The sequence below is a fragment of the Drosophila albomicans genome, chromosome 3 (genome assembly GCF_009650485.2).
Source record: "Drosophila albomicans strain 15112-1751.03 chromosome 3, ASM965048v2, whole genome shotgun sequence".
NCBI classification, from domain to species: Eukaryota; Metazoa; Arthropoda; class Insecta; order Diptera; family Drosophilidae; genus Drosophila; species Drosophila albomicans.
Window position 1 is genome coordinate 23,221,978 of NC_047629.2, and position 12,278 is coordinate 23,234,255.

At 41.1% G+C, this 12,278-nt stretch overlaps 4 protein-coding genes across 5 annotated transcripts; 1 reads left to right on the plus strand and 3 right to left on the minus strand.

Annotated features, from left to right (window-relative positions):
- Positions 1-304: 304 nt before the first annotated feature.
- Positions 305-6,953, minus strand: LOC117570442 (dentin sialophosphoprotein). Its single transcript, XM_034252099.2, has 3 exons — positions 6,073-6,953; positions 1,812-1,953; positions 305-1,696 (listed from the first exon to the last, which is right to left on the minus strand). The coding sequence occupies exons 1-3, from the start codon at positions 6,111-6,113 to the stop codon at positions 1,037-1,039; spliced, it is 843 nt and encodes a 280-aa protein (XP_034107990.1). The 5' UTR covers positions 6,114-6,953; the 3' UTR covers positions 305-1,036.
- Positions 6,954-7,358: 405 nt separating this feature from the next.
- On the minus strand, positions 7,359-8,483 carry LOC117570447 (60S ribosomal protein L19). Its single transcript, XM_034252105.2, has 3 exons — positions 8,401-8,483; positions 8,029-8,135; positions 7,359-7,954 (listed from the first exon to the last, which is right to left on the minus strand). Exons 1-3 carry the CDS (start codon positions 8,403-8,405, stop codon positions 7,455-7,457), a joined length of 612 nt encoding a protein of 203 aa, XP_034107996.1. The 5' UTR covers positions 8,406-8,483; the 3' UTR covers positions 7,359-7,454.
- A 118-nt stretch (positions 8,484-8,601) lies between these two features.
- LOC117570445 (m-AAA protease-interacting protein 1, mitochondrial) lies at positions 8,602-9,696 on the plus strand. The gene is made up of 3 exons (XM_034252103.2): positions 8,602-8,970; positions 9,040-9,335; positions 9,419-9,696. Exons 1-3 carry the CDS (start codon positions 8,701-8,703, stop codon positions 9,561-9,563), a joined length of 711 nt encoding a protein of 236 aa, XP_034107994.1. The 5' UTR covers positions 8,602-8,700; the 3' UTR covers positions 9,564-9,696.
- On the minus strand, positions 9,669-11,769 carry LOC117570452 (ejaculatory bulb-specific protein 3). 2 transcript variants are annotated; one of them, XM_034252112.2, is made up of 2 exons: positions 11,647-11,769; positions 9,669-10,183 (listed from the first exon to the last, which is right to left on the minus strand). In XM_034252112.2, exon 2 carries the CDS (start codon positions 10,171-10,173, stop codon positions 9,796-9,798), a length of 378 nt encoding a protein of 125 aa, XP_034108003.1. In that variant the 5' UTR covers positions 10,174-10,183; positions 11,647-11,769; the 3' UTR covers positions 9,669-9,795. The 2 variants fall into 2 exon arrangements, with proteins under 2 accessions (XP_034108003.1, XP_051862053.1); XM_052006093.1 differs by lacking the exon at positions 11,647-11,769 and adding an exon at positions 10,655-10,672.
- Between the last annotated feature and the right edge of the window lie 509 nt (positions 11,770-12,278).

The following is a 12,278-nucleotide window of genomic DNA, read 5'->3' on the forward strand; positions in this document are numbered from 1 at the left end:
TTGTTGTTGTTACTGTCGCTGTGGGATTGGCAATTACAATAACGGAATCATGTGTTTTATTTTTTGTTGATTTTTTTTCGAAATTATATTTCTTGTACTTGAACATTTTGCTTTAGTTGTTTAACATTTCGAATTTGTTATGATTAATTTGTAAATTGTTTTTATACACTTAACTAAACATTGTTGTATAAGAGACTATAGACTAAACATTTTGCAATTTAACATGTACAATTTTGCTTTAATCAAATGATATCGACCGAGGCAGCATCATCATCAAATGAAACACAAATCTAGGATAACATTATTTTCTTTTTGACTATTCGACTGTGACTTTCCACCCGTGGGGTCAACTTGCAGTTATTGAGTATACAATCGCTTTATAGCCACACCCAAAAGAGAGTGTGTGTGTGTGTTGTGTGGGGCAGCGCGTGTTTTGTTTTTTTTTTATTTTTTAAAGGAATGCTCTGATTTTATTTTGTGCTCAACATCATCATCATCATCTTATCTCATCAGTTATAATAAACATATTTTAAATCATATACAAATACAATATACACACAGACGTCGAGCTGCTGCCCCTTTTTTTTTCTTCACAGACAATTCTTGTTTTTCCTTAGTTTTCCCATTTGATTTCCCGACTCTTGTTTTTTTTTTTGTTTGTTGTTGGTACCCGTCAACCCAGAAAATACAAATAACGAATAGAACGACGACTATTTTGTGTGTGGTTTTTATCGACTTAAACGTACATAGTTTATCGTAATTGTAATCGTTATCGCATTATCGTAATCTTTATCAGTATTACCTATACAATTCCCCTTTCACACATCTTGATTAAAACCCGCCCGCATCATTATACGTATCCATATGTGTTGTACTATATAGATTAAACACATATCCGAGTTACGATTTATATATATATATATATGATACATGCATATAGATAATAGTAGTAGTAGTAGTGTAGACATAGAGATAGACGTAGTGTATGTAGAATGTATCCCCCATAACCCCCCGTATCAAGTATCAACACATCCCTCTAGACGGGTCCAATATCACTTTGGTATCTGGCGGTCAAATAGTTGGCCGCCTCTGTCATTTGTTCCAGGCACTGGTACAGACCATTCAAATGTCTCTTGCAGCGTTTCGCCAAATCGGTGGCCTTATCGCCGCCAGCGGATTTGGATTTCGATTGACACGCATCGATAATGTCGCTGCCATCGCTGCTCTGTGCATTATCGCTCTTGTTGCCATCGGACTCCAGTCCCGAATCCATTTCATTCGATATATCGGAATCGGAGTCGCTCATGTTGCTCACCGATGTGGTGGACATCATCGAGGCGGTCGAGGTGCGTCTCACATGTCCCTTGACAACTCTTGAGCTTGTGCTGCTGTTGCTGTTGTTCTCAGTCTTGGTCTCGACTTGGCTCAGCTGTTGCTGCTGCTGTTGTTGTTGTTGCTGCTGCTGTTGTTGCTCCGCTTCCTGGTCGTCATCCTGATTGGCCGTCCACAGCAGGTCGTTCTTCAGGGCATTGAGCATGTTGTAGAGATTGAACAGCTCGGAGGCATTGAGAAAATCTTGCACATTCTTCGACTGTGTCGCGCCACGTTTGCCCTCGGCACTGGAGCTCAGCGACAACTGATTGGCGGTTGTATCCTTGCCCGTGGCAGCTGGCAGGATATCAGTGCTATCACCGATCTGCAGGAAGAGACAAGAGCATAGAGTGGGGAAAAGAAGCGTTATAGCTTGCGACATTTTGTGTGGAGAGGTTGCTGCTGTGATCTGCTTGAAAGTATGGATCAACTCAACCCACCTGACGATCCATGAGCCTGCATGGCACCAGTATGGTATCATCCATAATGTTGACAGTCTTCACAAACTTCTCCATAACATTGACAATGCTGTCTTTGGAGAATTGCTGCTCATCGTGGCGAGCGATGCGACGCAGGCAGTTCCTAAAATAAAATCGAAGAAGACAAAAGCACAAGTTGAATGGCAGAGTTCTTTTTGGCAAACGGAATAAAAAAAGAAGAAAGAAACCTGTCTAACCAATTGATCTAACATAATATGAGACAATAGATGCCTCGTCTTGAAACGTGTCGTCGTCGTTAAGTCTGGCACTTGTTCTTCCTAAAAAAAAAAGCCAATTTGGTCGCAACGTGTTGCTCATATAATATGATAAATACCCAATTCATTTCAGACTATGTATGCAAATAAGCCTGACGTCGTCGTCGTCGCAAATTCAATTTGTATAAAAATAGAGACCAAAAAAGAAAAATGGAAATGACAAAAAAAAAAATGTGGAATTGAAAAAACCTGTCAGCAGATTTCTATTTCTGAACAGCACCGCAAGACAAGCGACTCTAGGTGCGTCCGTTTGTTTCTGTTTCTGTTGCGGCTCAAGCCACGTGTCTGTGCGCTTAAGAAAGTTACACAAGCCTCTCCATTAGCCGTGAGTACACTCAGCTCTCCCCGTCCCCGTCCGTCTCTCCAGCATATTAACCCGCTGACGCCGGCAAGTCTCACAAGTTCATAACAGCTTATCAGCGGCGTCTGGCAACTTTTGAGTTGCGTCTGACTCCGATAACTACTGCAGCGTCTAGCCAGCCAGACTGGTGAGAGGCAAGGCGGGGAAATAGTTGGGGGGACAGTTGTAGATCGTAGAACATACTTCATAGTTGGGGTAGATTAGGTCGTCTGCTGGCCGCGTGATCAGGCAACGGGATCGCCCTTGTTCAAGAATGTTGATAAATTTGGACTGCGCATAAGAGTCACCCCAGCAGTCTATTGATAGCTATGCTCTCTCTACTCTGCTTGTAATATTACGACTCACTACCACTGTGGGACTGTGACACGCGAGCGCTGCGTGCTCCCCCGCCCACAGTCCGTCTCTGGCTGTCTGACCGAGTGAACAAGGCGTTTGTCATGCCGCAAGTGAATGATATCGTCTAGTTGGGCATGTGTCAAGGTTTTTTTCCGCTGCTCATGGCGTAGAGGAATATACCCTGTAAGATTCCCAGACATTCCACGAAACCCGAGACTAATTGAAGCTAATCGATCGAAGCAGTAACGTTGAGTACCGACTAGGAGATACCCTGTTCTAACATTTAATAATTATATTTTCATTAGGTAGAAACGACGACTCAACAGGTCGTCGCAGTTTATTATTGCTTAGGCAATCAGCTTATACAATCTGCAATTTTACGGGGTATCAGCATAAATATGCATAAATTAAATGCGCAATTCGCAAATCTACATATCAAATTCGATTAGCGCAGTTCAAATTGTCAAGCGTATGCATATTTATAGGGCGCGATTTTCCACTCACGGGGCTTTGTGGTCATAGAGCTTATATATTGTAGTATACAATCATTTGCTATTGATCTACCAGTTTCGATAGCACTAAAAGGTCTTCAAACTTATTTACAGAACACACAGGAAATTCATTGCAATAAATGCCTTCTATCATATTAAAGTTTACACTCGGAAAATTTTTGGTTCTAATATTATTGATTATTCTTTGTTATTAAGTATATTGATTTTTAATTAATTTCGTGTATATAAAGAAATAAACAAGTTATAAGAAATGTTCTCCAAATAATTTTGTATTATTATTTAAATTTATTAAAAGAGAACAACTTCAGTGGCTCTGACTTTGCACTTTGTACCCCTATGCTATAAACCAAAATAAAAACCATAACAAAAAAGGAAACTTGAAATAAAAACAATCGATTATAAACCGTTCTACAGCATATCTGGAGCGTGTGGACAACAGATTATTGAGCTAGTCACAGTCTAGACGAAGTCAGGGCATGAATATGCATATTTAAAAGGTTGATTAACCCTTATCAGCTTCGCAAGCTCTCAGCTGTTTTACAGGGTATAAGTATGCAAAATGGGAATCAAAGCACGCAATTATCTTATCAGCAATTAGCTATTATCGCCTGTGTCTCATTCAGCTCACTCGTAATTAGCCCGGCAATGAATGAAGTGTTTACTTACTATATAAGTGCGAATATAATATAGTGAAAAATCAGGCGTTTCTTTTTATAGCAAATGTCGCAGTTTGACTCACGACACAAAACTTGGACACGCGCCAGCTTCAGGGGGGGAGGAGCAGGAGGAGGGGGAGAGATGCGCAGATAGGCCAAATGCGAACAATTGAGGGCGATCAACGTTATTGACCTTTTGTGTGCCATAGGGAAATTGTACAATAGAGCCGGCAGCAGAGGCAGAGGCATCGTCATCAACAGAAACAGGTCAGAAACACGCCATATCAAACGACCAATTGCAAAGCGGCACATATCTATGTAGATGGGAGAGGAACGAAACGAGACGAAGCTTTATGCTTATCTCGTGCTCGAGTCAATCGTTAAGCATTGTCTACTTGCCGCCAAAATGCCACCTGACCAAAATTCTCGGTGTCTGGTGTGTGAAGTGGGCCAAGCCAGGCACGCGACAAGCGGCAACTCTTTGGACGGACATGCGCAGCAGCTGCGCGGCATACAACACAGAAATCGGCTGATTTCTGCCGCTTACATTGGATGTGGGGGACAAACACACAAACGGGGCAAGGGCAATTTTCGCGTGGCAAGCGAGTAAAAAGAAGTGTAAGAGAAGAAGTGAGCGAGTAAACACATTAAGAGAGAACAACGCTCTCTTAAGCAATTTGTTTGTTCTCTTCGCATAAGTGGCGTGATGTTTTCAAAGCTGCAGTCTGCATGAGGGAGGCAGCAAGATGCGACAAAGCGTGCGAGCGAGATACAGCTGTAACTGTACGATGATTGTTAGATAAAGAGACGACAGCACCAGCAGACGCTAGTCATGTTGCCGTTTGTTGTTAGTATTGTTTTTGTAGTTGTTGTTATGATTGTTAGCCAGCAGTATTTGCAGTAGTTGGGCAACACTTTGTTTTTTTCTTTCAACGTCAGTTGACCAATATTTGTTTAATGTTGTTTTTTTTTTGCACTCGCTCTGCATATTGTCTGACCTCCATGGTCAGCATAATCGATAAACGCGCCAATCGATAATGGGAACCTGCGACAATTCCAATTCTATAATAATAAACTATGAATATATGACACGAGCATTACTATTACGGGGTCGTCACAACAATTTCAAGGCAAAAACCGCCACTACCATTTATTTTATAGTCATACAAATTCACAATGGCACACAAAACGTCACCAATATATATAAACTCATATACCACATACAAATATAAGTATAGTTCATTAGTATGTTTGCAGTTATGTGCCTACGTCAATCAGTCAAGTTTAAGGGGATTGTTGTGAATCACATTCACATTCCACATTCTGATTATTTTTATTTTCGCTGGTCGTCATAAGGGCGTCGTGTGGCTCATAATTATTACTTGTCTTACTTTTTGCACTTGACGGTGATTGTGTGCCAGGGTAGTGATGAGTAATGGTTACAAATTGTTATCGATAAATGATATGGAAGCGCCAACTGTGATTACAGTCACAGTGCGATAAAACTGCTGATCGCATGAGGTGGAATGTTGGCGGCAGATGGGGGGAATGGTCAGAGAGAGAGGTATGCGATTTTATTAGTTTAGTTTAAACAAACACCAGCACACACGATCCCAGTTTATTTAAACGTGTGTGAGTACATGCATATGCATGAGAGTACAAGCACACACGCATGTATGTATATATGTATGTACAGCTATAGTCCGATTGTGTCATATTAGGCAGCAAGCGTTGGCTATGCTTTGGTTTTTTTTTTCTTTCATGTTTTGAATGGTTGTCCGCATCATACGATAAATTTTTTGTATCATACGGTGCAAACGAAAGAGAGAAAATGCCGTGTGGCCAGGCCAAGGGGTGCGGTGCCACAAAGAGAGTAAGAGAGAGAGAGAGAGAACGCCTTCTTTAATTTAGCAACTGCTTTAAATTGAATTTAAACACAATTTTAACTAGAAACTCGCGCTAACCAAGCCCAAATACAAAAAAAACTGGACCCCACACTAATACTACGAAATGCTCCTCATCAGCATCATTATCATCATCATGCGACTCTTTTTATTTTTTGGTTTTTTTTTGTACACTTACCGACTTGTCTCCAGTTTGGTGAGGTCTGAGTATCCGCTCATTGTGCTGTATATTAATTATTTGTTGTTTTATGTGGGTTGCGTTGTTCGCCTGTTACCAAAATGGCTTACAGACGTTTTAGGCGTTTTATACTTTTTAAATGTGCTGCTGACACCGCAAGTTAATTGATACAACTATTTTCTTTTGCCTTCTTTTTTATATATAGCAACACATACACGCGCACTTTCACTCGCTGTCCGTGTGTTCGCTGCTCTCTATGTATTTGTGTCTATTTCTCTTTGGGATTGCGTTGCTCCGTATGTGTGTTTGAGTGTATGCGGGCCTTCAGCTGATTTTTGATTTTGATTTTACTCCTGCGTTTGAATTCTTTGCGTGACGCGACAAGCAAATGATTTTGTTGCTATTACGAAATCTGCAGACTGTTTTGCTTTTTTTGTGTTACAGCTCCGTACTAAGTTAGTAGCTGCTGCTGATGATGTTGGCTGCCGACGACACGTTTGCTTTTAATTGAAACCGAATGCGATTTGCGTTGATTTTGAAATGTAGCTGCCGTTTTATGCCAAAATAATCTGTCTCGTGCACACACGGTGTTTAGTTTAGATATGTATGACTCTGACTGACTGGGCTGCTGCTCAAATATCTATCAAGTGCTTTATTTATTTATACATATATCAAAATTCTAAACAGTTTGCACGCGCACCGCTGTTGCTGTCACGACGAACGACCGCTACGAACGAGTTTCGATTTCAAAATGTGAAGAGCGGCGAACGCTGTGACCAACCTGACCGCTGATGTGTGTTGGGGTGTTTACTAAATAATGGCAAAAAATATACCAACATAATTTATACCAAATTCGCTAGCCTGGCAACACTTCGTTAGGAATGGAACAATTTTGCAAAAACTCGTTATGGATAATCAATGTATTTTAACTAGACTTTTATTTGTTAAACTAATGAGATTTGTATTTGAATGAAGAAATTAAGATTGAACTGCAGCTTCAAAGGGTCGCATAATTGTTTGTTTGAGTGATAACAAAATCTTCGGTAAATCGATTAGACATTTCGATAAGACCTACACGAAACGATAAAACACAAATCGCTTATCGATAGCTGGTGGCACTGGCCATTCTAAGCGCAATTTCAAATTGTTCCCAATTGGTTAATATTGCGGCTGACAACTGTTATCCTTTTGAGATAACAATAACAATGCAAGTGCGCCGTTAGGTTGTTCCAATTGGATAAAAAGAACAATGTTGGAGTTTTTTTTTCCACGTTTGTACAAAATCATTTCGGCCAAACTAAAATGACGATTTTATTTCATTTGTTAAAACAATTACTAATCATTAATTGTGCCTTGTCTAGCAAAGCGTCGACGACGACCTCTTAATGACCCGCAGTCGCGGCCTTGGCAGCGATCTCATCCTCCTTGGCGTGCAAAGCGATGAGTTCCTGTTTCTTGGTGGCAATGCGCTCCTCACGACGCTTGCGTGCCTCGCGCACCTTGGTACGTCTGGCCTCAGCCTGGTCAGCGAGCAACTTGCTACGCTGCTTCTCGGCCTTCTTCTTGTGGATGTACTCCATGAGAACACGCTTGTTCTTGAACACATTACCCTTGCACTTCATGTACAGATCGTGGTACAGATGGCGATCAATCTTCTTGCTGTCGCGGTACTTCTTCAGCAGACGACGCAGCACACGCTGACGCTGCATCCACAGCAACTTGGTGGGCATACGAGCGTTCGCTGTACCCTTGCGCTTACCGAAACCACAGTGGCGACCCTTGCGACGGGCCTCAGTGTTCTTGCGCACACGGAAGCGGGAATGCACGACGACGGGCTTCTTGATGATCAGACCATCCTTGATCAATTTGCGGATGTTTTGACCTGCATCACACGAAAGGTTAAATGTGCTTTTAACGCACTGTTCACAATTTAATTTAAATCAAAAATGTACTTACGCGAGTTTGTGTTGGCGATTTCATTGATTTCATTAGGATCCAACCAAACCTTCTTCTTGCCGCATCGCAGTACGGAGGCTGCGAGCCTCTTTTGGAGCTTTAGAGAACTGCAAGTATAAAAATCCGGTATTAATAAAACAGCGTGCCATGAGTTTCTCTGCTCATATGAGTGTGTGTGTGTGTGTACATTAGCGTGTGTATGTGTGCATGGGCACCACACGTTCAGGTTATTTCACAATTATTGCGCTTTAATTGAACTGCACTCATTGTGTGCCACATTATGTTGAAAGCAATAACGACAATCAACATTTTTCACTTATTTTGACACCACAAATGCGCAGTAAACACACAAATTTCGAAAATTCACAATACCTCATGCTGTCGACCCTTGCTCGTCGTGGCTGGGAAAGAAAGAAAAATTTGACAGACGGAAGTGACTGCCATTTTCGAGTTGGTTTTCTGTCAAAAAGCTGCTTGCTATACCGAGTATGACCATTCACAGTAAAATACAACAGTGTGTTGGTAACAGTCCACTTGCATAACATGTGATATCGACAAAGCCTATCGAAATGCTGTTGCTATCGATAGCAGTGGACAAAAACAGCTGATTGATAAAAGTTGAAGGCATAGCCAAAATATTAAAAAAAATCTTGTTATTAAACGCCATTTAAGATGCAACACACTTTACGACGCTGCCTAACCATGGCAAGCATACCAAAAATGCGCTGTTATGCCACATTGCCACATGCCCCCGAACAGAACAAGAAGCAAACGAGCCGCAACCAACAATTACCTCGTCTTATGGACTTTCCGGAGATCATTTGGCCATCGGCATTAAACACAATTAAAAATTGGATAACCGTACAGTTTATAATTCGACCATATTTCGACAGCGAGTTTCAGATTAAAGACTTCATCTATGGCGCCAAACAAGCGTTGCAGGTAAGTCTATGAAATGACCCGAATACATACGGGAAACACTTTCCTTAATTGTGACTCCTTCTTGGCCAGGTGGTTTCATCGAAATTGACGGGCGGCGATTTGAATCAGTTGCAAAATCTTGTTAGTGCCGATGCCATTGCTGAACTGAAGCCCGTGGTACAAAAGCTGTCGATGACGCAGCGAAAACAATTAGAGATCAATGAGAGCGACATCTATCTATCGTTTCCCTATCAGATTGGCATTATGTTCGACGATGCCAACGATCAGTTGCAGAAACGTTGGGTAGAAATCACAATGGTGTTTCACGTAATGCGTGGATTGTCCGAGATGCGTGAGCGCGGCGAGGAAATACCCTGGAATATGGGGTGAGTAAAGAAGTTATTACCTGGCTTATCTTGATTTAAATTTTATCTTGAATCTGGTTTTAATAATTCTTTCTTCCATTCAGCACTATGCCAGAGTATCAGGACAAGGTGTTCATCTGCAACTATCGCTTTAAGAAGGAATTTACGGCGGGTCAACAATCAGATTGGACCATCAATGTGGCTAATCATTTTAGAGCCATCGATCTGATTAACGAAGAGTCCAAATAACAAAGACTCTATTAACCCTAAGCTAACTATGGCTTTAATCTGATTTAGCTGTAATCCTTCTCCATTTAACCCTGCTCCAAGTTTGGAATAAATTTTTGCGTTCAATTATTTTTATAGGTATGAGACAGAAAAATGCAAGTGTTTATTGTGTAGTTTAAATAACGAGTATACATTTAAGAAGTTTTAGTTGATATTTTTAGTTTTCTCCCTCTCTCTCTCTCTTATTCACTGCCTAAGCTTTATGGTTCTTCTCGTACTTGGCCCTGTAGATGCCCTTCGAGTCGTATTTGTCGAGCAGCTTCTTCCAGTCGGCAGCGTTGTTGGCGCGCAGGAAGTTGATCACCTTGTTCGAGTTACGACGCTGCACTTCAGTGCACTTGGCGCACTCTGACTCGAGGGCATCGGGCAACAGACGCTTCAGTTCACGTCCCTCCGCCGTGCAGGGTCCGGTCTCCATCAGACATTTGATGTAGTTGCCCAGAATACGACGGTTGCCCAGCACATCGTCGACATTGACGTTGTCGAACTTGTTCGTGTATTCCTTCTGTGGAGCGGCAGCTGCCAAGCCGGCAAACGCGCACACAATCAATATGGCCAACGAAGCACGCATTTTGTTCAGGCTGCAAGTAAACAAATTTATTTGGTTATACAACTGTATGCAACAAAAAACAGGGAAGTAATGTATAGTCGAGTATGTTCGAGTATGAAGTTGTTAATTGATTAATAGTTTGTTTGCTAGTTCTGAGAATGCCATTCAAAAGCCTATTCTCTTGTTTTTTTGTTTTAAAGGAAATCTATTAAATGATGACATTGATTGTTATTTGTTTATTTAATAATTTAATACCCATTGAATTTAAAACTTTAAAATTTTCCTTTTATTCTAAATTATCTAAATTCAAAATTTTACAATCGTTGTGTTGCAAAACTCCCTAAAGTTTGTATTTTAAAAATTTACTAATTCTAAAAAATAAGTCTTTTAATTCTCATTTAAATTTGAACTATTTTGAAAAATAAGAAATTCAAAATGTTAAAATATGTTTTTTTACAGTATTTCGAAATTCTTGTTTCTAGCCTCAAAGTTACGATCTCACCTAGATTTCTTTTAATATGGAAATCAAGTTGAACTACTTAGAGGACTTCTTGAAGTACTGTCTTTGAATTCAGCGTCTCTAGCTTTTATAGTCCCCAAGATCTAGTTGAGTTATAATACCCTGCAGCCTAAGAGCTACAGAGTGCACAAAAAAAGCCCCACACAAATATGAATAATTGCTTGACAAATAAGAAATCTTGTTAATACATTTTACGACTTTGTTAAAATGCAAACAATTCTTCACTCCAAAAGACGTCTGACAAGTGTCTGTCAGTGTGTGTGTGTATATGTTGTTTGTGTGTGCGGCAAATTAGCTAGTGCAATTATAAGTTTTATATGCTATCGTGTTTGATCTGATCTCTGGTCGAAATTTCTTTAACTCAGGCGTCGTTCAGTCTACTTCTCGCACTTTCCTGACTTGGCAACTGACTTTATTTATTTATTTATTTTATGGCGTTTGCTGTGACATTGGGTAGAGCGGAGATTCTCGATTGTTTGGTTGGTCGCCTCATTTCTGGGCTAAGCACATTTCATGCATTATTAATGACTCTTGGCATATATGGCATATGCATACTAATTAATGCTCTTTTTTCTTTTAGTTGAAGATTTCACAATTTCGCTATTCGCTTTGTCCACGTCACTGGACTAAGCTGCGGTTAAGCTTTTTTTCTTATTATATTTAAATTGAAATCAATATCAATGCAAACGCAGTTGACGCTGATTTTATATAAGCCAAAAGTCAAAAACTTGTTGTTATTGTTACAGTTTAGCCGTTAAATAAACATACACGCACACACACAGTCTTGAGCACACAGAGAGTGTTGCCAATCCGTTTACGCAATATTACATATCGATATCAATCAAGTGCTGCAAGCTAAGCGCAATGCGCATGCTCGACTGCTAATATCTGTATCAACGAGCTTATGTCTTGCTCTCCCTCGCTCTCTCTTTCTTTCTTCGTTGTTGACTATTGTTGTGGTTTTCGGTACTCACTTGTTGTTTTGTGTTGTTGAGCCGCTGACTTTTGTTGTGTTGTGTATTGTATTATGTGTGATGCGTACGACAGCACAGCTTGGATTGCGAGCTGTTACCCTGTTTAACCGACTTTTATACTAAGGAGCTTTGGCGTCTTACGACGCGACACGACCAAAGCTTTCGGCGTCGCTCGCTTTGGCCACTTGTCAACTTGTCACTTGGCGTTCGTTGGTGGGGGACCTGGGCACACCGAGTCAAAGGTCTTTCTGCCGTGGTGCAGTGTGCCCAAACCGCACGCCACCCCCCGCCGCTGACGTACCGACAACAAAAAAAAGCTGCCAAATGAACCGGATTTTTGTTTTCACCTAAAATTTCGGCGAGCTCGCATCGAGGGTGTCTGTAAGCTGCTTGTGTTGCTCGCTGTTGTTGTTGCTGTTTTCTGGATTGGTCTTAGTTTACGAGTATCGCTTGTCACTCTGGCTGGCCCCGATCACCCAATCACCCGACCCCTCTGACACAGCTGTTTGCTTAGGTCGTTAGTGGGTTTGCACGTTGTGCAGGCAATGCCAAAATTCGTAGGAAAAACGTTGACGTCTCTACACGAAAATTTGAATATGTAAACAGAGCGGGAGCTTGATCGCTGTAATGCC

Bases quoted from the DNA above. Each gene is read 5' to 3' on its own strand.
- LOC117570445 (XM_034252103.2), top strand. From the start codon at position 8,701: ATGCAACACACTTTACGACGCTGCCTAACCATGGCAAGCATACCAAAA. The intron at 8,971-9,039 runs GTAAGTCTATGA...CTTCTTGGCCAG, and splicing joins GCGCCAAACAAGCGTTGCAG to GTGGTTTCATCGAAATTGAC. The intron at 9,336-9,418 runs GTGAGTAAAGAA...TCTTCCATTCAG, and splicing joins GAAATACCCTGGAATATGGG to CACTATGCCAGAGTATCAGG.
- LOC117570442 (XM_034252099.2), bottom strand. From the start codon at position 6,113: ATGAGCGGATACTCAGACCTCACCAAACTGGAGACAAGTCG. The intron at 1,954-6,072 runs GTAAGTGTACAA...ATTTTATTTTAG, and splicing joins ACCAAACTGGAGACAAGTCG to GAACTGCCTGCGTCGCATCG. The intron at 1,697-1,811 runs GTGGGTTGAGTT...CTCTTCCTGCAG, and splicing joins GCAGGCTCATGGATCGTCAG to ATCGGTGATAGCACTGATAT.
- LOC117570452 (XM_034252112.2), bottom strand. From the start codon at position 10,173: ATGCGTGCTTCGTTGGCCATATTGATTGTGTGCGCGTTTGCCGGCTTG.
- LOC117570447 (XM_034252105.2), bottom strand. The intron at 7,955-8,028 runs GTAAGTACATTT...CGTGTGATGCAG, and splicing joins AATCGCCAACACAAACTCGC to GTCAAAACATCCGCAAATTG.